Here is a 26,804-nt window from a genome sequence, read left to right on the forward strand (position 1 = left end):
GGACAAAGAACACAGAGGAGGACAAGGAAATGAAATGATGGGAGGAAAGAAGTGGGTTAAGAGAGGGAGGGAAGGCTGAAGAGATATATGAAGATGGGGAGGAGGAGCAAGGAGGGGCGGGACGAAGGACAAGACTTTGAAGGTAGAAAGAGAGGCTGCACTTATCATTCAACTTCTAATCTGAGAGTTATCATCAGGACACGGTCGAAAACCGAGAGTGACAAACATCTGCCTAGGTTTCTCCCTAATGTTTAAAAAAAACAAAAAAAAACAAAAAAACACACTAACTAAACAAAAACACACTATGCCAACACACACTGTAAACACTAGTAATGCACGGTATGGTTGTGAACATTATATTGGGATTATCTTATACTACAGTTGTAATATGATTTACTAGAAGGAATGATCAATTCAGCATCAACATTTTCATTTTCACTGAAATAAATTAATCATTCATCATATTAAAATCCTGATTACATCTGGAGAAGGCCAGGGCATCTCTGCAGCACCACAGTGCTTTATTATAATGCTGTTTTGTCACACAGTTATCAACATCAATAAATGTCGCTTCTGCAATTGCACTACTGAAACTGCACTTGGGCACATTTCCATAATATTTCGATTAATTGTGTGGCCCTAGTGCTCACATACCGCTGTCAGGCAGAACTAAGAACAGCATAACACTGGACTTATTCTCTAGACTGTTGTTCATCTCACAACACCACTGGACCATTCGTGATACGTGCAATGCTGAGACATGACAGACGGCGAGAGCAGCAAAGGCTAGCTTGCCAACAATCCATCTCCCCTCCTTTCTGATGTCTGTCGGCTGATGAAAAAAGGGGAGATGACATATTTGGCCATGGCGACGGGACAAATCCCAAGGTGATACAAAAAGGCCTAACATGAATGTCTCCATGGAAATTTTAAACTTGATGAAAATGTTTTCTGTCTAGACTCATGAAGCTCATGTAGGAAGGAGCCTTGAGAATTAGTGCCCCGCGCCATTTAAAGAAAAGTAATGGGAGAGCAGGAGCCAAGTAGTTGGAGGAGAGGCTTTTCTAACCATCTGACCTAGAGCACTGCTTATCATAATGAACCCTTGTGGTAATCCACAGCACATACTTTTTCAAGAGTGAAAAGTATGACTCATCACAATGACCGAGTAGGTCTGATGTGAGGAAAACAGCAGGAAATCTCTGTCTCTGACCATAGTTGGTCAGTAACCTGGTAGGTGGTATTACAAAAACCTCCATTCAGTGGAAGAAAGTAGACCTACACCCCTGCTCTTAGGTTAAAATCCACACCATACCTTTACTCCATAAACCAAGACCTACCAAGAAAATAGTTGATCATATCAGAAACATGTTATTTCTCAAGCATTCTGACATTATCGCTAACATTTTCATGTGCCAAGCCTAGTGGCCTTGCATCGAATGTATGGACCTCTTCAGATATGCATGCAAGCCTGATAAGCTAATAAAAAACATTCCCCTGAACTTCAGCCAGCCCTTTATTTATCATAGTGTCATGGCTGCGGATTGTGCTCACATTGTATGTGTGAACAGCTTACATTTCTAGTTCAGGTGAGGGTAGTCATCTATGAGATACAGGACAGGTAATCTAAGATGACTATTTTACTATTATTAGAAGCTTTTTACAAACACGGTGGCTGAACTTTTATTCATGCACCAGAGGAGGCTGGTGGAAGCTAATCTCTAGTGGCTATTAGTGTCGGGAACTAGTCCTTTTATCTGCGGACCTTGTATATGCTGTGAGGGGAAGAGAGTGGTGCTAGGACTGCCTGTGTTTACTGCCTGTTTATCTAAGTGGGCATGTGGGGGGCTGGAGGGCCACGACAGGTCAAACCACACACAGCGAGAGGACTCCAGGAACCCCGGAGGACCACTAAAAGTGATGAGATTTTACAACTACTGCTCCGTCTATGACTACTGCTGCTGCTGCACACTCACACATGCGAACAGACTGACATACACACACCCCTGACTCAGAGTGATGAGAGTTTATTACTACTGTGTTGAGACAAAGTGCCCCAGGGGCAGGAAGACAAGTCAAGGGTTCCTGTGGACCTTAAGGCCCCCAAGGCGAAGAGAGAGCAACACAGCTTTGAGAAGGCAAAGCATGTATATACTAGATTGTTACTTTAAATCTGCGATATTTACATTACACACTGGGACTAAAATACACAATTATAATCTAAAGCTACCCATATATTAACAGTGTGGGCTCACCTCCATTCATTTCGTAGTTTAGAGACAAAATACTACTAGACATAATCAAAACAATGAACGAGGCTTCTTTGCTTGCAGTGTGTTTGAGATGAATTTCAGAAAGAAAACACGTAATCCTTATCACAAGCATCGGACGACAAGTGAATTTGGTGCAGTTACACCCACCTACTGTATGGTGCTCAGTGAGAAAATATATGATATAATTTTGCCTCAGAGCAGATGGTCACACTGCTACCACCTGTGTGATCTCGGTCTTTAGTACCAGCGCCTGCACAGAGGACTGCTTTGTGCCTACTGAGAGCGAGACAGAGTTGGGGATACTGAGAAAGCCACTAGCAAGCAGCAAATCAAAGGCAAGCAGTCTGGTTTGTTTTCTCACGGTACAGGGGCCGAGTGAAAAAAAAGGACTAAATAAAATAAACCTTTAATTTGACTGAAATTGGAGGCAACAAGCACTCCTGTAAGAAAAAGGCTGTGAAGTGTGATTTCTTGCGGTTTGGGTTAATCCTGATTGAGGAGCCCCTGAGTTGAAATGTCAGCAATATGAGACTAAAATAAAAATAATTACATCCAGGGTTAATGAACACAACTGCCTGAGGTGCAGGGGAACTAGAGAGGAAAGGGAGGGGGGGTAAGGGAGAGAAAGAGAGGGTAAAAAAATTTTTAAAAAGACAGCGAATGAGAGTACTCTAAAGAACAAGTTGAAGCACTAAGACCCTTTGGTAGAATACTACATTTTAAGTGAGCAGGCTGGCTTTCTGACACAGGGCCATCCATGTGGGCCTTAGCTATGCCCCGGGAACTATATATTCCCCCCTAAAGGCTAATGACTACGATTGGTAAAGGATGAAAAATGAAGTATAGCAACACCATACCTCCCTTTAAACTACTGTCACATGCGCCTCAAGTTTACAGGATCTCTCTCCAACCTGCTTTCATCTTTGCTGTTATGTCTACACACGTTATCTCAGCTGTGCAGGGAGCTGCCCATTACAATAACACTGGTCACTGGTGCTAGGAGGCACCTGCCCCTTAAATTGCTGCACTAACAGTATGTGCCTGTGGGTATGCATGCTGTATATGTGCGAGTCTAATAAGTGCAGGTTGCTCGGCGTGTGTTCATTGTCCATCTGTGTGTAGTATTTTAAGATCATTTAATTTCTTTAGTACATTTTTTGCTAAAAAATAATGTTTGGTTTTCTTGTGTTACGTATGCTGTGGCCCTTTGACATAATAATGCATGTCACCAAACCCTACACGTCCAAACTGGACAGCAAGTTGGTTCGAGTACCAACAATGACGCACTTTAGTTTTCAGTGTGAGGCCTGGTTTTGTGTGTGTGTGTGTGTGTGTGTATACAGTAACTCGGGACACTCAACCTCAGCACATCTCACCCTCTATGCTCTTAAAGCTGGCCGCTCGCAGCTGCAGGAGGGGGATGCGTCCAGGCAGAGAGCCCCATCGAAACAACAACAGCCCACATCAAAGGAGTTCCATTGATGGAACATGATTATCAACCTTTATCCTATGAGTCTATGAGTCCTCCCTCCACCCAAGCATCACTCACTGGCATGGGGAGGGAAGGGAGAAGAGAAGATGATTTGCTAAAGACAAGCTGACCACAAACTGATCCCTTACTCATGTCTTTCATTTGTTTTTCCTTCTTCTTTTGACTTTTTTCCTTTTCATGTTTAACTCCATTTCCTCGAAGCTACATTCTGGAGATGCGTACACAAGTACACAGAGACAGCCAGCAGAATTATTCCATCACTTATCAATCCATCAGATCCTCCAAGTACCAAAAAATATGTTTTGTGTCTGAGTAGATGTTCCATTAATGTTCCATTATGCCAATGTCTTTTTGGGATCAGTCTCTCTGAGGTCTATTATTGCTTTAGAATTCCAGGTTCCAATGTTTCAAATTAAAAGTATAACATTACATTAGTCAGTCTTTTCAAACCTGCTGCCTTGTCTTTGACAACATGGGGGAAAACATGATCTGAGTGTTAACAATGTCTTACTTTGACTGTAAGTCAATGGGCTAATATAATCTTGGTGAAGATATACTTTTGGGAATCAGGACCAAGGGCTGGGTACAGCCAGTAATCTTTTTCAGCACCAGATAAAAGTAATTAAGACCAGACAACAAGCTTAAATGAATGGATCCTTTATTCCAAGCCCAAGGGATGGTCACCAAAGGTCCGCAATGCATTACCAAAGTCATTACCTAACTTTAAAGGATTGTATTCTGCTTGCATTTTGGCTGCAATGAGGTCAGGGCCCTAAAACAACTTTGGATCAGATAGGATAGTATTGCAAAATAGTTGAGTTCTGCTGCAACAAAGCATTCAATACATAGACCTGATCAGCATGATGTCATTCACCTGGATTACAAGTTCTCTGAGTGGTTTCAGACCTTTAGTTGGTCTGTGGAGCTCTTTTGCTTAGTGGGTCCCATTTTTATGCACGTATTGCATGCACACAAGGCACATGCTTGTATTTCTTAAATGTTTCTTACGTGTCAATGGTGTGGAAAAATATTGTAGTATGGTCAACATGAATGTTAATAAAATGAAATTAGCTTTGGAATTGTGATGTGGCTGTTTTATGATGCAGATATGGCTAAAACTTTAAAACACTACCTCGTCCCTGAACATTTGTGAGTCAAAATCAGTCATTGGCAGTGGCTTTTGTTTAAATATGGAGACAAAAAACTCCCATAATCCCATGCTACTTCAGAATGTCTTTAAACGAATCATTTAGTTTTCACTTGACTCGGAGGCTCAGAGAGGCAGAAGTTATATATTGTGCATTTAAGTATTTTCTGTTTCTTTTAAATGTATTGGTGACAGTTTGTCATTGCATATTTTGAAGTCATTTTTTCTAAATGTCATTCTAGCTTGTGTGTTAGAGACGTGCTTCAAGTTAACAAAACATTTTTACCAGTAGTCATATTAAGTGGCACATCATTTCCCTGCTGCTGCTACTGGCCAGACAGAAACAAGCTTGGCAGACACAGACCGCATCGACATCATGAGTCTTGTGCAGGAGCAAAACCAAACTTTTACTTGCAAGTACACATGTGGTCCGCAAACACACAAACATTATGCACACATACATACACACACACACACATGCACGCACACACACACACGCACGCACACACACACACACACACACACTTGATTGTAGTGGAAAAATGTGCAGTCAGTGCTGTGGATAATAGGCCTGACGTCAGGCAGACCTATAAACCCAGCTCAGGTGTGGGTTTATTTTTCTTGGACCTATCAGATAAGTCATGAAATAAGAATCTCACTGACAGACTCATGGCTAAACAATAAATCGCTACTCACACTTTCAAAAATGTTAAGTAGAATTGCTGTTCAAATAAACCCTGGCATCTCCTCAGGCACGCAGGCAATCGTGCCATCTGACACATCTCCCGGCCTCACCAGTACCACTGGTGTAACACCCACCACTTGAGCCATGTAGTGTATGTCAGGGCCACCCCTCTGTAGTGGTGCAGGACTGCTGCAACATGCAGAGAACATCTGGACAGGGCATGAGAGGTGCTCATTCATTGCGAAATTTTAAAAAAATGCTTTACTTACTTGCTGTTGACTCATAACCAATGGACGTTATGAGAGTAGGAGCCTGCATTATAAAACTGATTGCTTTATTTGCCTAAAATGAGGTAAACATTTTCAAAAATGCTACATTACAGTACATGACAGCTGCCTACACCCATTTATAATGCAAGTTCTGGCTCTGACATGCTCCTGTTTGGATGTATGCTGTATGTGTATGCAAGCCCCACATATATCAACATATACAGCTGTCGTCAAAAGTTTAGAACACTAGTAAGGAACATGTACAGGTGCATCTAAAACAATTAGAACATAATGGAAAAGTTGTTTTTTTCCCCGCAATTTAAAAGGGTAACTTTCATATACTCTCATTTCATTACACAAAAAGTGAAATATTTCAAGCCTTTTTTCCATATTGTATGGAGCTGCTGATTTCCTTCTCCAGCAGGACAAGTAACTGCTTTGCTGAACATGGTATGAGTGGAACATACTACTTTGTCACAAGAAACATTCATGAAGTTTTGTTCATAAGGAATTTATTATAGGTCTTCTGAAAATGCGGCCAAATCTGCTGGGTCAAAAACAGACATACAACGCGCAACAATCAAAACTGATAACAGAAAGTCGTGTCATTCAAATTTTCTTTGCAGCAAGGCCTGTTAACTTCTGGGTGACTCTGATAATGGCTGATGACTTTTCTGGGCTCATTTTAACAGGGTTTGTTTGATACATCCATTAGACTCAGTCACAAAAACTACAATGGGAAAGTCTCAGGAGCTCAGCATTAATCAGAAAGAGAGCATTATTTATTTGAGCAAGTCAGTAAAGTCACCTGGAGCCTTTTCAAGGCAGATACTGGTCCCAAGATCAACTGCACAAAGAATTTTTGGTAAGTTTAAAGTGCATGGCACGTTCAACTGCTATATGGTCAAGAGTCAACCAAAAACCAACACATCATGATCTGGAGGTGACGTTTACTCCTGTAGACTGGGACAAGATCTGCAGTGGGATTTTTCCTAAATGTACCTCAATCTCTATACATGAACAGAGCTTTGAATTTTTTCACAGAACTTACTACACTCCTATTCGCCTCCAGAAAGTGTTTCCTGACACTTCCAACCTTTGTTATAAATGTAAGACACACAAAGGTACATTTATCCATGTGTTTTGGTCATGTGACCACATCCAGACTTTCTGGAAGGGGGTTCACTCTGTAATCCAGGAGGTCACTGGTAAACAGCTCTTGCTGACTCCTTCTTTCTTTTTACTTAACCATGATGCTCCAGACAATTCTTTGGACACAGACACCAAATCTCTGTTGATAATTCTTTTGTTCCTGGCTAAAAAATGTATCTTGCTGCGGTGGTCAACTCCCCAGGTCCCCACGGTTGACATGTGGACATCACAGATTTCTGCTCTTATTCCTCTCGAGAAGTTGACTCATGACCTCAATCACAAATCGGACAAGTTTCGGAGGATCTGGGAACCATTGCACTCCTTCTTACAGAAGCTTTAACTCAGCATCTATCCCTGCAAGATGAGGACTGCCTGTTTTTTCTTTAATTTATTCCATGTATGTGCTCTTCATTTACCTGTCTCCCTTTTTTTCTTTTTTCTTTTTAAAAGAAAGAAAAAAAAAATAAACTTTTTTATTTACTTATTCACTTTATGCATACGTACAGCGCAGCACTCACTGTTGGTTCAGGGTGGGTTTTCTTTTTTCTTTTCTTTTTTTTCTCTTGTTGTGCTCTGTTTGTACTTATAAAACTGAAAAAACACTAAAAAAGAGTATTAAAAAAAACCAAAACCCAACACATTAAAAGCTGCTGGAAGACAGGTCTCAGTGTCCACAGTCAAGTGTGCTCTGCATCAACATGAGCTGAGAGGCTGCTGTGGAAGAAAGAAGCTCTTGATCAGATGCGACACCTTAAAGCTTGATGAAAGTTTGCTGCTGATCACACGGACAAACAAAACATACAATCATCAGCCAGAAGATTGGGTCTTGGGTGCAGGTGGGTATTCCAAACACACATTAATAGGGTAAAGGAATGGCTAAATCAGGCTAGAATTAAGGTTTTGGCTCCTGACTTGAACCTCATCAAGAACACATGGACTGTGCCAATGAAACGAGTCTGTGCCAGGAAGCTAATACATTTCTTTGAACTTGACCAATTCTGTCAAGAAGAGTGGTTAAAAATACAGCCAGAGGACTACCAGAGACTTGTGGTTGGCTATCATAAGCAGCTAACTGAGGTGAAAATGGCCAAGAGACATTACACCAAATATTAGAATTACTGTTGGTATATTTTTTGACCTAGCACATTTTCAGAAGACCTATAATAAATTAATTCTTGAACCAAACTTTATTAATGTTTCTTGTGACAAAGTAGTATGTGTTTCACTCATTCCATAAAAAAATTAAGTTATAGAAATCATAATCAAGTACTCAAGATGACCAGTGCGTTACATTCAGAGATCATCTTAATGATCTTTTTCTCAATGAGAATCTTTGTCATAAAAACGGACATAAGTTGCACATTTAAACTTTGTAAAATATCTTGCAGCAGATAATTCTCAAATTCTAACTGGTAACTGCAGTCACATCTGCGGGACTACTCTAAACTTCTGTCCATTTCACATTTAGGGTTCAGTCATACTGAGGCTGTCCTCGGGTCCTGATCCCTGCCTGATCCTCTCAGGTTTCCTCTCATCCCAGCCCACCATAAAGTTCTGGGAGTGTGGACATAATCGGTGGAGCTGCTGGCTCACCCCACAACGACCTACCTCCAGTGCTTTACTATGTCTGATTACATCTATTGCTGTCAAACACAAAGGAGCTCACAGGAAAGGTCACTGGATGATCCCTCAGAGGAAAGCTGCTGCTGCTTGGGGTACATCCTACATAATGCACCATGTGTTGAGTGTAATGCACCATTGTGATAAAAAGGGAGATGAGCAACAAAGCAATGCCATGGGTCCATGACACCATACAAGGAGGCTAGCCTCACTCCATGACACTGGTCTGGTTTGAGAAAAGCAAGATGGGATTGTTAGGCAACCTACCGGGTATGCTGTAAGACTCCTGGAGGAAGGATGTCCAGGAAGTTTTTTCAATGACTGTGCATAAACTAATGTTTATTTGAATGGATAAAAACAGCATTATCATATTCTCAATTCTAAAAATCTAATTTTGAATGGTGTAAATCAAAGACACATATTGAGGAAGGCCATGAAGACAAAAGGCCGAGGAGAAAGGATCACAGACGTTTACCTGACATTTCAAAACATCATTTAAATTAGAGAGACTGAGAAAACAGTCTGGAATTCACAAAGTTCAACGTAAGGACCAGACTTTCATGTCTGGTTCGGGGTGTAATATAATACACTGGCTTTGAACTCTGTACTGTGATCTCAACTTGTGATAATTTCACTGTGTAATATTTATGATTTTTGCAAAAGAAGAAAATCAAAACAAAAAAAACAACAACATGACTTTCTAAATTAAATAATTTTGAAAACAGGCCATAAAAATCATACAAAGGCACAGGCACATTTTATGGAAGAGATACATAAATATAAAACACCTCTTCATGTGGCAAGAGTAACAGAATTTATTGGTTTAGCGTTATCTACAAAATCTTTAATCTCTTCTGAGCAATACCAATTTAATTAAAGTGAGTTGCACAAAAAATAAAACAGCTCTGTTCATAAGGAACTAATTTAGAGAACAGATGCCATGGTTCAAAAAGCACAGCCTAATCTTACTCAATCTAATATTGAAGACTTTGGAGGAGGGAGATCTGAATTAGAGGTTACACCTGAAGTTAGAAAGAACTGTTAACTACACCCAAAAGCCTTGCCCATGTTCAAACATTATTGTTCCTTCTCCCTTACATATTTCATTAATTACAAATATATCTATTTTGATTGTGTGAGATTTCTACTATAAAGTATTGTGTTGTTACCAAGTCTGGCTAAATGTTGGCAGTCTGCAGGGATGTCATGTCATTATTCACTTTGCAAGAACACAGTGGGTATTAAGGTATGGAAGGAAACGATGCAGGTTATATATGTTATTGTTACTAATAAGTGTATACATGGTTTTTTCTATGTATAAAATCACCAAAGATAAATCAAAGATCAGTAGGCTGCAAGTATTATTGTAAGACAGCGGCAAACTAAGGGACAAGGAATCACAAACAACAGATCACTGAGGGGATGTGTAGATGAAGCTGTGTTAAAAATCAGACCAGTTCTATCACCATCAGCCCCCCTCAACCTTTTACATTTCATATTTTCATGTATCTCTCTATATAGCAGTCTTACTCTCTCTCTTTAATTCATTCTTTCTTTCTTTTCAGCATGTCAGAAATGCAGACACGTCTGTGCCCCCCTCAGCACCACAAGATCTGAGGTTTATTTGACTAGAAAATTACCCTCCTCATGTTTAACATATCTCTAATATTGTCATCACCAAACATTTATTTATAAAGGGGAGGACCTCTGAAGGGCCACATTCCTTCTGCAGTTATACACACACACAAACACACACATGTATACACACGCGCACACAATTACGCACACACGCGCGCCTGCCTAAGCCAAGGCTAGATGTGTTTATGAGAGAATTTCACACACCCATCCTGCATATTCATAACGTGCCTGTGTGTTCGCGGTGAGCGTCAGCTTCGTTTGGAAAGTGACTGTGGATATTTGCATGATCATGGCAATTTCCTAAAAAATAATTTCCAACACTCCTGGCCTTCTACCCTCCTCTTGTATAAACCACTGCTGAGCATCCTCCAGATTGTGTCTGTATAACTCCGTCAGAGGAAATGGGAGAAACACAGCCTAGCTATATTATACATCCGAGAACTATTATATTATTACAGAGTGATTAACAAATTCCATTTATTTCGTTCACAATAACAGTGATTTGGTCCACTTGCCTGCTTTGCGTCAGCTCATGCTGTCATCATCATGACATAATTCTTCTTGTTGCAAATCAGAGATATCAAGTCCACAACCAAACCACAACAATGTGTCTAATAAATGTTGCTGCACTAGTACCTTGGAATTATCTATTAATAAGCTGACTTAAGCTGACTCTGCTCCTGAACTGCCAACCACTTATTGCAAGGTCAAACAGATCTGCATATGTCATCCCAGCTTGGCCTTATCAAATAACGATTAAATAAAACACCAGAGATGACTTGGAGTATTTGCTTTACTCCGTTTTATCAGGCTAAACGATCAATCCCGAGATAATTTATTTGGTAAGTTCAGTGTGCCCAAACCATGGTCTACCATCAATGTGACAGTGAGGGGAAAACTCAACATAATGATCAGCACACCACAAGGGGGCAGTGATGTAACAAGGACCTGGAAAAGGTCACGGAGGCTTTTTCATTAAAAACTGACAGAGGAGCAAGAACGGACCAGGGAATATGGGGGTGGAGGTTGAAGGAGAGGGGAGTTTACTTGGAGGAGAGAAGGAGATAGAAAAAAGATAAGACAGGAGGAATATCAAAGTGTCACACAAGGGAAGAAAAGAAAGAAAAAGTTAGGGGAAACGAGGGAAAGTAGAATGGGAGATGTCGGGAAGGAATTTAGTATGGCTATGACGTATATACAACTGAAGAGAGAGCAGGAAACAACGTTAAAAACAAAGATTAAGGCCACTGAGTGTCAAACAAAAACAAGCCGCCTAAATAAGAAACGTCCATTTAAAGACCACCCAACTAACAAACACCTGTAAGCTAAAAAGTCGAGGATTAATCGGCAAACAGAATCAAAATTTCAAACAACTCTACAAATAACAGCACCCTGACCTCTCCATTTTTTGAATATAGCCCAACATCCAAACAGACCAAACCAAACAATAAAATCTTCATTTAGATACTGTACTAAAAATATTAAAGCCAGTCTGCCAGCGCTGTCCTTTGAATGGCGTCCACAGAAACACAGATGTATACACACAAACAAGAACTATTGGCCTCCCAGAAAGCTGTCTCAGTAAAACCACAGATCCCAGAGGGAGGTGCCCTGGTCTCTCTGTAGTGACCCATTCCCTAAACAGGCCTGGAGATGTTACTGCTACACCATGCTGCAGAAGCAGAGTTTTGTGCTATTGCTCCCCATACCAGAAGTTTGTATGACCTCCTGGACTGTCAAACTGCTTAGCAACCACAACAGTCACATCTGTGGCCTATCTTACATTTTGTGTGGGTTTGTTTGGTTTGTTGTCCTGTTAGCCCTTCATCTATGTGCTCGCTTGCACCACTGTAAGCCCGAACTGTCTGGCTACTACATAAAAGGCAACACACTGCAGTACTGAAACAGAATATTTCTGGGAGACACTAATGGAAATACTGTTAATGGGAAACTTAAAATCTTATTTCAAATTCCACAACAAAGATATCCATGTTACACTGTGTTTACTGCTTGTATGATTTTCTTTCAAACATTCTGCCCTGGTTCATACCATCTCTGCCACAAACACTGTCCAATTCCCAGTGTCTATGTGTGTGATATTCTGCCAGCCCAGATGTTTAAGCCTTTGGTCTGTTTGTCTGCCTTAATGCCCCATCTTGAACTCCCCATAGCTTTACACGTCCCTCTGCCTCATACTGTTTTTCTCTGTGCCTGCCTGTCTTAATAGCAGCTTGCAAGGGCAAACCACAAAGATGAAGAGCCCAGTGACCAGTGTAACACATGTGGCAAAGCAGAGACACACACTCATATAAAACCAAGTATTACTGTAGTACTTGCTACCAAACCGCAACCAATTCCAACCAAATTCGGCACACACTCACCCCACCCAATGCTGCGTCATCCTGACAAAGCGTGGGCAATAAACAATTCAGAAGATCATGCAAACACGTGAGAAGCACAGACCAATCCTGAGTCAGAGAAACCAATGATTTCTGTATTTATCTGTAAAGAAAAAATATGACCAAAAGTGAACAAGTGCACAACAACTAATACATTAGAAGGATTCAAATCCTTCCTATAGCCCTTTAATCCTTTTCTGTATGTCTTCCCCCAGTCCCAATGCAGTAATTGGGTTTTCTGTAACATTTTTGTGTGCTCATTTCAAAAGCTGCTAGTAATTACTCACATGCATTAAAGCAGAGACCACAAACAGCCATGATGCCGCACTCTTTTCAAGTTCCAAATGGTGTTTATTAAGCCTCCGTTTCAAGACCAAATTTTCAGTGTCCATAAAGTGCAGCATTTTTACTCAGAGGCAGACTGCTGCAGTGTTCACCTCAGTCACATTTTCTGTCAGTGGAGTCTCACTTGGTGCACAGACTTTCACAAGTGAAATGATTCAAGAGTCATGATCAATTACTTATGTAGCAAACCAGTGGTAATACACAGTGCTTAAATCAGAAAAGTGTTGTTTCTTTTTAGACTACGTCTAAATTCATAAGAATGCTGACTCATTTTCACATACTGTGGTTAAATGTTGCGGTGGTGTTAAGTTGGAATGCATTATATTGAAAGGGGTTAAATACTGTATCTAACTTCTTAGATATTCAGTTATTTATCAACTTACATGAGAAAACTTTACAACACATACTAAGTACTAGGAGTGAGCCATTATCCAGAGTGTCTACTGGTCGATGGAGTGAGACCATCAGACCTTTGTCTGTCTGTCTGACAGTCGTCTCCAGCACCCTGCTGCTGTATGCTGTTCTTTCCCTCCCTTGGCACGGATGACCCCATGTTCACACCTGGGACAAGCTCAGGGGGTTCAACAATGTCTCTGAAATGCCCCTCTACAACTCTGATACCCTGGTAGCTCCCTGTCAGGCTGCTGTGGGACCACATGTTCACCCTACCACCAACTGTGTGGGCACCAGCTGAGTGGATCTGTTGGATGTCAAGATAAGGCATCTTCCTTTCAAAAAGGTCTGTTCAACTCACACCCATGGATTACACTAGATTACACTGGATTTTGCAGGAAGAACCTATTATGGTAGCTTAAATTCTAAAATAATACATCAATACATTATGTAGACATAATTTATGGATCTAAATCTACTGGTAAATCCATTTGCCAAACTGCTTCACTCCTGTACATGGTGTACCTCTGGCTCAGGACTCTGTGGCCTCTCTAGCCTCTCTCGCTTCCCTGTGGCAACAGAGGAAGCTCCTGTGAAGGTTTCTGATAGCAGTGAAGGACTGGTGGCTGATAAGAGAGGTGTGAACAGCAGCGTAAGCTTGTCACTGCAGGGGTCTGGAATGACAGACCATCAGAGGTTAGAGGGTCACAAGACTGCACGACCTGACATCACAGAACTAGACCATGCTAGATCTACCTGTCATCAAAAATATTGTTTTTCTATGTGGGAATATGGCTACCTTTATGAATATACATCCATACGCACATGTATAACACGTGTTTCTTTCTACTTTCATTTATTATTTAATTATTATTCAAGGCTATTTGAAAACTTGAAATCAAAATGCATCAAGGCCTTTTTCTTTCTGTTTGAATGATGACAGTTTGTTTCTGTTTTTTTTCTTTTGAAATGCACATATTGTTACAATCTTTGAAAACAACTTATTAAAAATAAATGTATAAAATAAAAAAAATAAAATAAAAACTATAAATTCAAAGTTGGTTTTGGGATTTGTTGGTGGGAGCAAAAGATCAAAATCAGATATCTGTCAGCATTAATCGATGGAGGATTGACAAGGCTGCAGTTGAAGGCTGGTTATGGTGGTGGCGTGGGTTGAAGTGCACACCATTAGAAGTACTGCTAGGACTTGATGTGGGACTTCATACAATTCTACAGTTCTACTGGGTTATAAATTTACCATGTGACTTAAAGATAAGGTTCCTTTGCCGAGCCTCCCCCCGTCTGCTTCTTATCACGCTGTCGCACTACAAGTCCCCTCCACCATCCCACCTCACACTCCTCTACACGCTGAGGAAAAGCACGACGGCGTGACCTTTGACACCTTAATCAAGGGGCATTAAAAAGCCTCTTAGACAAAACTGACGGACTGGGCAGATTGGACTGACAGGGCGACTGACTGACTGGCCCAGAGGCTAAGAAGGATCCAGAAGCGGCGGCGCTGAAATGCCGTCGCCAACACACTTGAGGTGGCAGAGGTGGTGGGAGAGTGTCGGCCATCACAGGGTTTACAGATTAGCCTGGCTTATTAGTTCAGTATTGGGGCCTTCCAACGTCTCAGGATTGTCACACGTCACTTTGCTGCCTTGCCCATTTAAGCCCTGTCGCATACAGGCAGAGCGTCTGTCTGTCAGACGCAGATGGAGGTAAAAGGGTGAGAGTGATTCAATGATCCTGTAATGTTGGAGAACGCCAAGAAGAGGCGCCAAGCTCAGCAACAAAAAGGCACACAAACCCCGGACACCCACTTGCAACAGAAAATACACACAGACACACACGCACCAAAGCACAACAGTCTTGTGCAGACTGTTCTGCTCCAAGATTTTTACCACAACAAAACTCAGCATTAGCACATGTCCACATAGATAAAAGACTTTTTCTTTTGAATTTTAATGATTTGTAACAAGCGGTAAACTGACGGCATGTGAAAAATATGCAAAGTGCACCGAGAGGACAATGATCCAGTCACAAAACATGGCGATTAATCAGAGAGAAAATGAGAATTAGATCAATGTGTTGATACGGCTAGGATAAAGGAGCTAAAGCCAATAACTTATACTTAAAGAGGGCAATAATTCTAGCTCATGCTCCAGTGTAATAGTGACCAAGGTAGGGGTCAACTAACGGTTAGTCCACCAAATGGATTTCCAACAAATCCACTAGAGGTGGCGCTTCCCTCAAAATCTTTGAACTGTTATCGCCTATACAAAACAATTTATGAATAGATGAAATGCAACATGACGAGACACCAAGTTGTGTCACAACATGAATTTTGTCAACAACTGCTGATGTTTTTTTTTTTTTATCACCTTCTATCATAACACAAGGTGTTTAGGGCCAGAACTCAGGAACAGTATGGTAACTGTTGATTACGTGGCTAATGCTGCACAAAGGTGAAGCAAAATCAGGATGTTTCATTATAAATGCTGATGTAAAATGCCTGAACAATGTTGCCTAAAATCTATTATCCACATCTCATAGATGTTATTTACTATGCAGTCATACAGACATATCCAATTTTCTGTATGAGGTAACAGGCTCCTGTGTATTCTGGCCTACTGCACACAGAGCACCACACATGTAGACAAGTCATCTATCTCCCCGTGTGGAGAAGCAGACTGGATTTAGTGTCTGCACCTGGCCCGAGATCTTCTGCCTGTCTGAAAAACCAGGCCTCAAAGTGACACTTTAAAACAGAGCAGACTCATTCAGCAGTCAGTCAGCAGTGTTCACTTCCTCCCCTTATGCGATTTGTAACAACCTCTTCTATTATGATTCTAATTCTCTTCATTGATACATATAAGTAATGTTGTATCAACATCTCATACAAATAAACCTGTGATGCACTGTGTTGCTTAGCCAGTAGTTTGAGATTCATTGCATAATACCAGTGCATTTGTGCTATGCTCCCCAATCGTCCTCTGTGTCCTTGATAGCAAATAGGCAAATACAGTCACATAAACACACACCAACCCTCAAAACGCCCTCTCTTTTGGGAAGGATTTGATGTTGTAATGACCTTTAACTACTTCCCTGCTGCAAGGGGTTGACAGAGGTTGAAGCTGAGGCTTTACCCTGCGGTGTCATGTGTTTTAAGAGTCATTAGTGCTAGTGCAAGTGCTAGTGGTTTGTGGGGTAAAAGCTAGTGTGTTTTCTTGTATATATTGGTATTTATATAACAGATGTGGGTCTAAGCTTAATCATTACTAATTCTAAAGTGATACGTAGTAGGCTACATGGTCTACAAGCCTTTAACTCCTAAAGACAGGAGCCTCAGGCTGATACTGACCAATGAAAGCACAGTAGAAACTCTTATCATGTGTAGTAGTTTAACATACAGTTCAACACATGGGTACAAAATACCTACACACTACACATTCTTCATGCATACACAAAAGCACACACACACACACAGCCAGACAACTGCAGTGAGCTTTAAGTGCACCCCACTGCTTTCATCTCGCCTTCGATCAGATAAATTAGCTGCCTGCTGGTTACTAGCCAGTGTGCCACCTTTTTCTCCCCCAGCAGGATAGAGAGTGCTGGAAACTGTATCAAGAACATCTTGAACCCCAGAACTGCTCCTGTTTCGATCATACTTAACATAATTCACACAGACAAATATGATATCCAAAAGGCCCTGGAGCAAAGTCTGCACCTTGGCTGTGAAACTCAGTCTCACAGAAGCGAGGATGTTGCCCTTAGGCTGGGTGTCAAACCTCCGTCCCAGTCCAGACATTTGTGCAGTCTGAAAGCTGATTAAGCTAATGCATACTGTGGTTACTGACACACATTAGTGACAGCTTTCAAAACACAAGATCACATTTCGGGTAAAATGTTTTCCTTATTAATTTCGGTAATGAGTGTGTTGCCAGGTCGGTCTGTATCCGTCCCCCTCCCCCTCTCTGATCTCACAGAGATTTAAATGTCATGATGTCTGTTTGCGAGTCATGACATAATGACAACCTTTGGGTTTTGGGGAGTGCTCGTTTTAGGCCTTATTATTTCTCTTCCTGTGAAAATTTAAAGAAATCCCAGGAAAGCAAAGGCATCAGAATATCCACAGTGCTGATTTTCGCCAGAGTGACTGATACAGTTGACACACAGATTAAGGTGAAGGCAAAAGGTTAGAGAAAGGTAAATAGAGGTGAACAAGCTACAAACTAGCAAGCCTAACTTAATCAAAAAAATGACTCATCAGCACACAAGCTGGCAAGTTGGGAAAATAAAGTTATCATTATACTTTTTTGAGCCTATTTAACAGATATATTATGTAAAAGGGAAAGAAAAAATGAGAGAAAAACAGGCATAGAGAACAGAGTCAGAGAATGACAAGTGGCCATAAAAGTTTAGTAGATTTGAAGATGACCAGTCACAAGCACAAGGGCTTGTATGGCCTTCAGAAACACTCAGGCTCATGTTACCAGGAGAGGCTGAGGGGCCAAGGGAGCTGGATGCTCTCCTCACCCGAGACACCATAACTCTCTCTGGGCCAGAGCCCAGTCAGTAGAGACTGCTCTGGGTGGATCTCCCAATCACCTTCCAAATCTGTTCCCATCGACAGCTTCCATTAACATTCCTGCCCAACCTGGCAGGAGAGCAGATGAAGGTTAAGTGGGGTGAGAGAGGTGGGGGGTAAGAAACTAGGGGCCGGGATCAGTTTTAAGAATTGAGGGGGAAGAAGAGCATAAGTGAGGAGGGTATAAGTCACAGAGGGAGGGTGAAGGGGTGTGATCCATGAAAAAAAGAGCAGAGAGAGTGATGGCGAGTAGGATGGGGGTTACAAAGCAGGGCAGGCCAGCACAGTGTTCTGGACCTGGTCTGTATATTTCACTCTGAGTGCAGAAGGACACAATAAATCATTGACAAATAACACCACTTATAGGTCGGCTCTGCTGCTGCTAGAAAGTCTGCTTAAAGCATGTTAGTGTGTCACTAAGCAAGAAAAAGAGAAGAATGTAAAGCCCAACAGAAAAGGACTAAATGTCTCATGTAACATCCAAAATACATAAAAACATTTTTTTTTTCTTAAAGCTTAAAGCTTTTATATATGCTCATTCTGTGTCTCTGTCATTCCACCAATATTGTATAACAATATTTTTCATTTTTGGTTTACAAAAACTTTTCTGCCTTAACAATGAACATAAAATCCAAAACTAGTATTATATTGATAAATGTAGCCAGTGTACAAAAAGAAAAAAAACAAAGAAAAACAACGGGAGGAGAGTTGGTTCTTGAACTGGTTCAAATTCATTGGGGCCTGACTACTGATGTCACAGGTCAACAGTGGAGAGCAGGCTGACATAAACCAGACTACAGAGCACCCATTCCCTCTAACCATTATTGATCAGAGCAGAGCCAAACCACCTCAGTCACTCTGTGAAACAAAGATCAGCATCATGGTAAAGCTCCACATCTGCTAATGAAGACATTGTGCCTTTGTTTTTGCGATTACTTCTCAATGTGCTTTTTATTTTTTTGTGGATTTCAGCAGCAGAAGTAAGAAATAAATAAACAGATAATAGTAATATATGAAAATTTCCCTTGAATTTTCATATATATGAACATAGACCACCGAACATAATGTCCGCATTGCAATGTCTATTCTCACCATTTAACAAATATATTCTTTACATGTAGCTGGTCAGTTGATGACAATTCTAACAACCACAAGTTGAAACTAAAGTACCAACACATGCTCTTTGCTGTAGTTTGAATGCAAAGATAGTTACAGAATGCTGCTTTGAATCTGTTTCAGTCCACTGCCAATCATTCTTCTGTACTGAGCTGGTCAAACCTGTATCTACTTAGTCATCCCAGCATGACTCTTGGTTCTTTTTATGGGACATGACACAAAAGATGTTCCTGTGTGGTCTTTGGGGGGCTCTGAAGACAAATGAGAGCCGTGCATAGAAAAAAAAGAAACATTAAAGAACTCTAAGGAAAGGCAACTGCTTCCATATTTAGGGGATAAATACATGACGACAGAGTAAAGACTCTGAGAAGCTGTTCTTCAGTCTGTCTGTCAGTGGGACAAATCACAGTGGTTTTGGACTATAGAAAGAAATACAATTTGAACAACAGAAGTTATGTGGCAAACAAAACCTTTCATAATTAACTTTTCAGCTTTTCGCTTGAAGAAACAGATGATGCGAAACTCTCCCCTTTGCTGGCACCAACAGTGTTTCTGAACACGAGCCAACCCTGAAAAAGAGCCAAAGACCTTGTAATTGGTACTATTGAGAGTCTTCTGTGTGTGTGAATGAGAGTGTGTAAGAATAAGCCAGTTATATGGGAGAATTCAACATTAGGGTGGGTTGTGTCACATTCCATACTTTACTCAGCCTCACTGAACCCCCTCCTCCCCTTGGGTCTGGTTCCTACCGGCTGATTTAGTTAATTACTGTGCCTCTTTTATTCTGTGAGAATTGTGAGAAATCTCCCTCACCACCAACCCGCCCAAACCTACACCACAACGCCATAACCACCATTCGATTAATTAGCTTAATTAATTACATCTTAACACAGAGCGCTCCAGTAATAATCCCCACATCAGCATCAAAAGAAATTTCCAAGAACATAAGGTCATACCCCTCCTTGCATTTCAGCTCCTCTCTCCCCTCAACCCCTTTAATCATCTCTTCATCCTCATCACTGCTGCTTAATGTGGGACTGTACTTTGCCTACTGAATTTTAGTATTTCCTCCTTTTTCTTTTGAAAAGCTAGTGCTGCTGGACTTCTGTGTGGTCAAGCTTTGCCCACTGTGTGCACACAAAATGATTTGGGCAACATTGCAGCATGGGAAAATGCATGTGGAGCATTGAACTGGAGGGAAGTGGATGTGGAGGAGTGTAGGGGGGGACGAGATGAGGGAAGGGCATGGTATGAGGGAGGAGGTGCGCCGTGGCAGCTGAGCTGTGAAGAAGCTAATGGGCTCTCATCCCCTTCCCACGCCCACCGCGTGTTTTCTGATGGGCACTCAAGCGGCGAGACACATATTGGTTTGGCTACCGGCACAGAACTCCAGCCAGCTTGCCTCAGTGCTGCTTTGCTAGGTCAATCCGGCATCTGTCTGAACTCTGGTTAGCCTGTATGTGACTTTAGACTGGCACAGTATGAATCAGTAACCAGCCTCTAATAATGTTGATCTCATTCATGGCTGGAACGGCAATAATGAGAGATGAAAGACAGAAGCATGGCTCACACACAGACAGTGACACTGATAAACTAAGTGGAGTGATGATCAGGGAACCACCACAAATTAATGTTTGTTTGTAACCAGCAAAGATGGGGAGGTATTTGAAGGGGGAATTCTTTGTCGCGGGGCAACTGCTAAACCACAGCCTGTCACATCAGCACATCTAAACAATCTATCATGAACAATGAAAAGAGAAGGCAGAAAAAACATTATCAGTGACAAGAAGAGAAGAAAAGGGGATTCTGATCATTTTTTCTACAAATAGTTATACTTATAAAAAAAAGAGTGGATATAATAATATTTTATGGACTAAACTTGTCACAGGATAAAACAGAAAATGTACCAGTACAACTGAACTAATTCAAATGCGCATACCATAAGACAGTGTCCTAGCCCTGTGCAGTCAGTCCGGACATTATCCCCTCTGATTTGTCAGAATAAAACCCCAAGCCCCTGATTAGCTGATCCGGGGAAGCCAATTGTTTTGATTGTGCTGTGCGATGTTTGATCCGACTGTGTGGAATGTGACGACCTTTGATCCAGTGACAACATTCAATTAGATAAGGTTAACTAAATTGACCTCTTCCATCCCTCCTATTCAGCCCAGAACTTGACAAAGTATAAACAGCCTGTATGTTACAGAGTGAATAAGGGATTAACACTGTCCACTTATGCAAAGAGTCAGCATGCCCTATCCCATTCACAGCACATACACAACAACATGCACTGTGTGTTTCTGCTTTACAACCAGTGAAAACTACACTAATTACCTTTCCTTCTCCTATACTTACTAATGATGAATGAAGAATCTTAAGAATACAGCTGGTGAAGTACTTTGGGTTTGGTGGAACCTGTACTCTATCTCTCCCTCTCTAAAGAGCTTAACTTGTAATTACTCATTGTATTAACTCTGCAGTCACATAGGACTTTGAAACGATGGGAGTATATAGAACTGGAGTGGTTGTGGGGGGCTTGTGTCAGGCTCTTCACTGAATGTATCACTGACAAACATTAAAAATGAATTGCACCTTAGCGGGAAATGAATCAGGGTGCCCTGGGAATTACATTACACCCAGTAGCTGACAAGCTAGATTACTGTTTTCCAGCTGCTGAAGAAACCAAGGGGCAAGAATCTCCCCCTCCCGCACAAAGAAAACAAAAAAATGCAGGAACAGCTGCATACAAAAGTACTGTAGGTGAAGTCTCCGTTTGAACAGAACATAAAAACCTTACATTAAATGAGACACTACTCATCTGATGGCAAACATCACAGTCCAGCTCTTCTGTTGAACAATTGATAAAAGGTGTCCTAAACTGGCCTCTTGACCCCAAAAACAGATTTCTTAAAATGCTTTCAAAACTGGATACAAGGAAATCGAAGATTTTCAAAATCATGTGGGCTGGCATACAATTCCTTTCACTAGTGTGAGATTTAGGAGGTTTTTTTTCTGTTTTTTAGGCTAGGGTTGTACAAAATAAGTCAAAAAGTTTTTTTTGCAAGTCTATTCATCTATTCATTCTATTAAAACCAGTGATTCCTGTACAGTTGCCGATAAAGATAAGGCAACATTATATTATTAATATTATGCTATGTATAGAAATAAATCCTAGTGGTTTTCCACACATGCGATCTTAATTCCAATAACTTCAGAGAGACGTAGTGTCCAAAACTCAAAATTTACTGAAAATGTATAATTATTAATTTGCAAAAAAAACATTTCACTGCTTTTTATCTCCTGCTTGCCACACAAAGGGAGGCACACATCTGTATAAACCGGTTGTCTTGCACAAATCTAAGAGCACCATTCATTCGTTGTTTATTTTTTGTTGTTGTTGTTTTGGTTTTTTGTCATATATATAACTACTGACAAAATGTAATTCAGCTTTAAAACTTTTAGGGTAATCCCATCACAAAATCTGACAACAACATTAAACTCTTCTTTTGAGAACCTCAATAGAAGATTCAAATGACAAGAAATGACATTCAGTGTGACGCAAAACTTTTGGCCAACAAACTAAATGTAACGCAGAGAATGTAAACTGGGTTGAAAATGCTTGACAAATAAGTTGACTTTTAGAATGTGTTGCATTAGCAATGAAATTGAATTTAAACTGAAGCAACTGTGATAAAAGAAAGCCCTCTCATAGTCATTAAAGGCAGTCATTAGATCTTTACAGCGATCATCTTAATGCAACTGATGAGCTAATATCTTCTCCACTTTCACACGGGGGAAAAAGCTAATTACTTCCCTCTTTTTCTCTGACCCTGCTCTACCTAGACGACAACTTTAAGAAGTGAAAGAGCAGTGATCCAGAGTGACCTCTCTTCACACTCAAAGACTAAATCTTCATCTCTATCTCATTCACTTAAGTGTCACCTTGATGCCGTAGACTGACAGCTACCACCAAAAAAGCCTGTAAGTTGACCACTGTGTTCCCCTAAGCTCCAGTCAGTCCATCTTCAGACGCAGCTCTTCTAAACATTGCTGCGTTGTTACTACCACCTGTTCACATGCTATAAATGATCATATTTTTCTCATTGATTAATGTTTTCATTAGCTGTTCTGGTGTTGCTTGTGTAATGTTGGCTGTATTACATTGACACTCCCTGACTTCACAATGTGCTATTTATATTCCACTTTCTGTTTGGTGTATTCTGTTACCATGACCAGCTTCCCCAGGAATCATTAAAGCGTCATTTGCCCTCATCTATTCTCAAGTCTAAACTCAAATCCAAATATCTATCCATATTGAATCTGAAACTGATATACACTGAAAAAGTCTCAGTAGAGATGTGAAATGACCAATGCCAAAGTCGTCACATGGGAGCTGTAATATCATGTAAGAGTGGAGGCTAGCCTGCACAGCAGCTTTAACCCTGGTCACACTCCAACCCAACCCCATCGCTAGCCTCAGCCGTGATCCCCTTGTACCCAATCTCTGCCCCCTGCCCCTCAGCCTCACACTCCAGCAAGGCTTTAAGCACTGTGAGAGTGGCCTAAGTAGCCCAACACTTCACAGATGAACAGCTCCAGTAATGGGCCGTGATTGACCTCAAAAGCCGGCTCTGAGTGGGTTCCCTCGGGTCTAATCTCCACATTACCTGCTCTGCTTCACACACACTGACTGACAAGAAATGATGAGAGTGGCTGCCTTGAAGATTACACAGATTGTTGAGGAAATTACAGGGTTCTCAAACAAATAAACAAATGGAACAACTTAACTCATATGGTCAAGTTTCATGCAACTGAATTAATCCAAAATTGAGTGTGGACCCATTTTAATCTGATGCTGTAAAATCTGGAGTAATTGTATTCTGAAAAAATGTACAGTATTTATATACAGACATAGTCTCCCAGGTGTTCATAATCACTACCAAGGAAGTTTTGGTCAGGTCCCAACAGCCACAGAGCTACTCACATCAAATGCAAGATTAGTTTAAGAAATGGCCTCTTGTGTTTTCTCACAAGGATGTGCAATAAATGTACTTTTAGTACCATTTTGTCTACTGTACGTCTATCAGCCAGAGAAGGTTCAGGCCAGCAGCTTAAAGCCATCAAGCTGCTGCCTGAGACAAAGCCAGACTGTTGATTTAACACTCAATGGAGTGAGTGAACACATGCAAGGGAGGGAAAAAGAGCATGATAGATGGACATATGAAAGTACGGCAGAACTTTGACAGATTGTAATGAAGGAGGCTACCGAGGGAGATCCCAAAATTCACACCACGTCTCTGGTGTCAGTGCAACCCATTCAATGGCTACGGTTTCAGAGAAAAGGCAATGAGAGCAAGTGTTCCTATGTGTATGCATGCTTGGGTATGTGCATGCACTACTCAACGAGTGCAGTGCATGCATATGTGTTGGGTGTGAAATGGTCAGATCAAAGTCAGGTGGCGCTTCATTCCCACCTGCTCTCATTAGTCTTTGGGTCTACAGACCCTGAGCACTGTAAGATCCCACCTGTTTCTGAATGCTGTGGACAGGTCTCTTAGAGCACACATGCACACACACACACACGCACACACTTGCGCACACGCACGAAAATGACACACATATACACACACACACACAAACAACTATATGGATGCTTCATACAGAAGAAACAGCAAAGAAGAAGATGCTTATGTTTAACCCAGATACAAAAAAGATTGTATACTGTGGTTGTTATTATTATTATTATTATTATTATTATTATTATTATTATTATTATTATTATTAATAATAACACATTTATTTTATATAGCACTTTTCAGGTATACAAGTGCACTTGACAGGTTAGAAACACAAAAATATAAAGAAAGAGACAAGTTATACATTAAAAGCAATTTTAAAAAGGTGCGTTCTGGAGAGTGGAACACCAAAACTCAAAAATCACCAAAGTGAGTTTGGTTGCATTTTATTTACTCTGTGTGTGTGTGTGTGTGTGTGTGTGTGTGTGTGTGTGTGTGTGTGTGTGTGTGTGTGTGTGTGTGTGTGTGTGTGTGCGTGTGTGCGTGTGTGTGCGTGTGTGTGTGCGTGTGTGTGTGCGTGTGTGCGTGTGTGCATACAATTGCATATCTGAAACATTTTCTTCCTTCAATCTGTTTGGTACAAAAACAGTGGGGAGAACAGTTGAGGAGAAAACAGCTTTAACATCTATTAAAAACTAAATATGTTGAGTATTACTGCGCCACTGGAATTCTCCATGGATTAATTCCATGTAGCTTTCATAATTCCCTCCAATATGTTTAAATTAAGATTAAAGATCACTTTGTTCCCCTATTCCCATAGCTCCCATGGTATGGTAAAGAGATCAAAACTGGAGGGCTTTATAGGGAACATCTTTTGCTCTGCTCTCAGTGTGCTTGATTAAATGTAACATTTTGAGATCCCAGAGTTCTGAGAAAAGCATAAATCATTGTCTCGCAGCTGCTGGCGTGCCTGGGGAAAACACATGCTATCCCTCACTCTCTCTCACTCTCTTTCTTTTCGTCTTCTCTATGATCATAAAGCCCACCCGACCCTTTGGTCCCTCCTCCTCTGGTGCAAGTCAGGGTGGGGGTGGGGACACCTGCAGGCTGCTGCTCGCCCTGAGGCTCAACATAAACCCCAGCTCCTCACACGCCCTCTGGCCCTCTATTCCATCACACTTGCCCCGTCCAAGGCCCCCTTAGTCTTTCCCATCCATCAGCTGTGACAGGCCCAAGACCAAGCCATAGAGGATAGCAAGCCAGCGAGCCACTGTCCAGGGATCAAAATGAACAACCTGAATTGAGTAGCAATGATAATTTATGCTCAGTGTTGCAATGAAGGTCATCCTGATTTCTGGTCCTAGGGATCCTTAAGGCACTGCTCTACTCTGATCAAATTAACAAATAATTTATAGATCTAATACCAGTCAGGGAATACAGGTATCAGTCCTGTGCTGATGAAGGATGTCAAGTCTCTGGCTCTTAGCTAGGTCGATGTGGGCGACTAACCTGTGTCCTTCTTATTCAGCCTCCCAACCTGGATTGCTGCTTTGTTTAACTCAAAAGTGAAGAGAGATAATGAAAAAGAAGATTGGCTATAGTGGTCTTCTGCCACTGCCAAAAATATATTAACTCTGGTAGGTCCATCTGGAATGACTAGTCAATTAGGAGGAATCATCTGAGGACAATCACGTTGTAATGCGAAGGGTTAATGGCAAAGTATGAAATTCATATAAGCCTTTGGATCTATAAAAGAGGCCAGTTCAAAGCAGGGCTGCTCAGTTCTTCAGCGTTCAAACCAACGCCTTTAACTGTGTTTAATTTATTAGAATGTTCCAACCTCAACTGTGTTAAATGAAAACACATTAGTCTGGATCTGCAGGAGTTCTACAAGTGTATAGGGACTCCCTCAAACCGCCACCCCCAGCCACCCAACCCAATAATCTCTTCATTTTCTAAGTAAAGTGGAATTTTGTTTTAATTCACTAGTAAACAAATAGACAAAAAACAGATGTCACTGGCAGTATTTAAAGGCACTTATCTCCTTGGTGAATTAACTTTGCATGAAAGAGCGAGAGAGCTGTGATTAAAACATGTGTCAAAGCTGCCATTTAAATGCTGGACTATGCGTTCAATTATTCAAAATATCAACACAAATAAAA

The 26,804-nt window shown here is 41.1% G+C and overlaps 1 protein-coding gene across 5 annotated transcripts in view; it reads right to left on the minus strand.

The window, feature by feature from the left end:
* LOC119005768 (vacuolar protein sorting-associated protein 13B-like) overlaps positions 1-26,804 on the minus strand; it is a 324,995-nt gene that overhangs the window by 205,097 nt on the left and 93,094 nt on the right. Inside the window, exon 20 of one of the 5 annotated variants that reach the window (XM_037073681.1) lies at positions 19,333-19,695. The exons of the other annotated variants lie outside the window; for them this stretch is intronic. Coding sequence (XP_036929576.1) covers positions 19,517-19,695 — 179 coding nt within the window. The 3' untranslated portion in view covers positions 19,333-19,516. Of the gene's footprint in view, positions 1-19,332; positions 19,696-26,804 lie in introns of those variants that run through there. 5 annotated transcript variants of the gene reach the window in all.

The sequence above is a fragment of the Acanthopagrus latus genome, chromosome 17 (assembly GCF_904848185.1).
Source record: "Acanthopagrus latus isolate v.2019 chromosome 17, fAcaLat1.1, whole genome shotgun sequence".
Classification (NCBI taxonomy): Eukaryota; Metazoa; Chordata; class Actinopteri; order Spariformes; family Sparidae; genus Acanthopagrus; species Acanthopagrus latus.